The sequence below is a fragment of the Triticum dicoccoides genome, chromosome 2A (genome assembly GCF_002162155.2).
Source record: "Triticum dicoccoides isolate Atlit2015 ecotype Zavitan chromosome 2A, WEW_v2.0, whole genome shotgun sequence".
In the NCBI taxonomy this organism is placed as follows: Eukaryota; Viridiplantae; Streptophyta; class Magnoliopsida; order Poales; family Poaceae; genus Triticum; species Triticum dicoccoides.
The window spans coordinates 732,055,538-732,057,440 of NC_041382.1; the positions used below are offsets into that span (position 1 = coordinate 732,055,538).

A 1,903-nucleotide genomic window follows, 5' to 3' on the forward strand; every position below is an offset into this window, starting at 1 on the left:
CGTACGAGGGAAATTGGCAATCACGTCAAACATATCAATGTGTCTGTGTGTGTGTGTGGGGGGGGGGGGTCACCCGATCTAGCAAGGCAACCGCACTAGTATCGCCAGACCAAGCTGACGACCTTGCTCCTCAAAGGCTCGAAGAAATAGGTTGTCGCAGAAGATGATGTTGCCACGGGTACCGATGCACATGGAACCACACCGACGGACAACACATATGTTCTTTTCATGAAGAACACCGATGACCAAAACTCCAGGGTTCGTCAGAGACGCTGCACCGCGCATGACCAAGATAAGATTGAAGGCGAAAGACTTTCAATAGAGATGGCATCGCCATCACCATTGAAGCGTTGTCACCTTGATTCAAAATCTACTGTACAAAAGGATGAGAGAAGAGGATCCCCTCCCCTCCGCCTCACGACGCCGAAGACGAAGAGGAAAGGAAGTTGAATTTTTGGCGACAAAGGATTATTCACAGGAGAGAAAAAAGAATGATAAAGCTTTTGGCTACTCTTATTCACGGGTACCATGAATCTGGAAAAACGAAATAGATAAAAACTACTTCTCTATTTCATAATGTAAGATTTTTTTTAACATTACACTAGAGTAAAAAAAAACAAGGCAGCGAAGCAAAGCTAGACAAAGACTCGTGACATTTTCGTGAGAAAAGGAGGTCGACCGAGGGGGCCCCCGGCCGGAATGAATGACGCACCACACCGCAGACGCTAGTCGGAGACAGCTAATTGACAGTGGAGCTCCCCCGTTATCCACCCAGTATCCTCGTTGGCTTCCGCACACTCCAAAAAGGGACACCTCCACTATAAAAGCTTCGCGCTCCTCATTTCCGTTACTTTCCTTCCCCCCGCCTGCACAAAATACTTTATTTTTTAATTACGGAGAAGCCCCTCGCTCCCTCTCCGCCCTCGTCGCCTTCGTCCTCTTCCTCCTGCTGCTCCCCACCCTGCATACTCCCAATTCCCTTCGCACCCAAACCCTAAACCTAAATGGCCCTCGCCGCGAGCTCGCCGGAGGGGAATCTTCGTCGCCGGTGACCGCCGATCCGCCCGCATCCGCCGCAGCCGGCGGCGCCCCGGGCCGCGGAGGGGCCGAATCTCCGAGGAGGAGGGGCGAGATGGCGACGCGGCAGCACAACCCGAAATCCAAGACGCTCGGCAACAAATACGTGAGGCATCCCGCGCTCCCCGCCCGCCTCGGATCCGGCGGAATTGGTGTTTTGCGTCGGCGAATTGTTTGGGGAATGGTTCCCTCACTCACTGTGTTTGTGTGTGTGTGTGTGTGTGGGCGGGTGCAGATGCTGGGGGACGAGATAGGGAAGGGGGCGTACGGGCGCGTCTACAAGGGGCTTGACCTGGAGAATGGCGACTTCGTGGCCATCAAGCAGGTCTCGCTGGAGAACATCCCGCAGGAGGATCTCAATATTATCATGGTGAGAGTTTTTTTTGGGGCGTGTCATATGACGTATATCGCGTTCTGAGTGGCAAAATGCGTGTAATTGCATGAAATGCGGTTCTCAGGAGATGAGAAACGTACGTCATCGACCGAGAACAGCGCTAAGACGAGACTGGAAGCTAGAGTAATGCAGCTTGTTGGCGGTTTCGCTGCTTTGTTCGGTAGCGTGACATGGAACTAAATCCTAGGGCACCGCTATGCTAGCTTATTGGAGTCCTTGGCGAGCTTCCTATTTAACTTGTCGGGACTTGTAATAATTGGCACACATACTAGGGCAATATACTTGGGCATCATGATTTAATTATGTGGTACGTTGTTGGGTGTGGTCGTTATGTGGAGCTTGTGAGCTCTCTTTTCGACACAAACATGAGAGCTGACGTGATCAAGTGCCGTCAACAGCTGCCGCACTAGGTTTTATGTGATTGGTGTGATT

General features: G+C 51.8%; 1 protein-coding gene across 3 annotated transcripts in view; it reads left to right on the top strand.

Annotated features, from left to right (window-relative positions):
• Positions 1-848: 848 nt before the first annotated feature.
• Positions 849-1,903, top strand: part of LOC119356733 (MAP3K epsilon protein kinase 1-like) — a 12,437-nt gene continuing 11,382 nt past the window's right edge. For all 3 annotated transcript variants that reach the window (XM_037623711.1, XM_037623712.1, XM_037623713.1), the window contains exons 1-2: positions 849-1,183; positions 1,313-1,447. In XM_037623711.1, the coding sequence (XP_037479608.1) occupies positions 1,133-1,183; positions 1,313-1,447 (186 nt within the window). In that variant the 5' untranslated portion in view covers positions 849-1,132. The remainder of the gene's footprint in view (positions 1,184-1,312; positions 1,448-1,903) is intronic.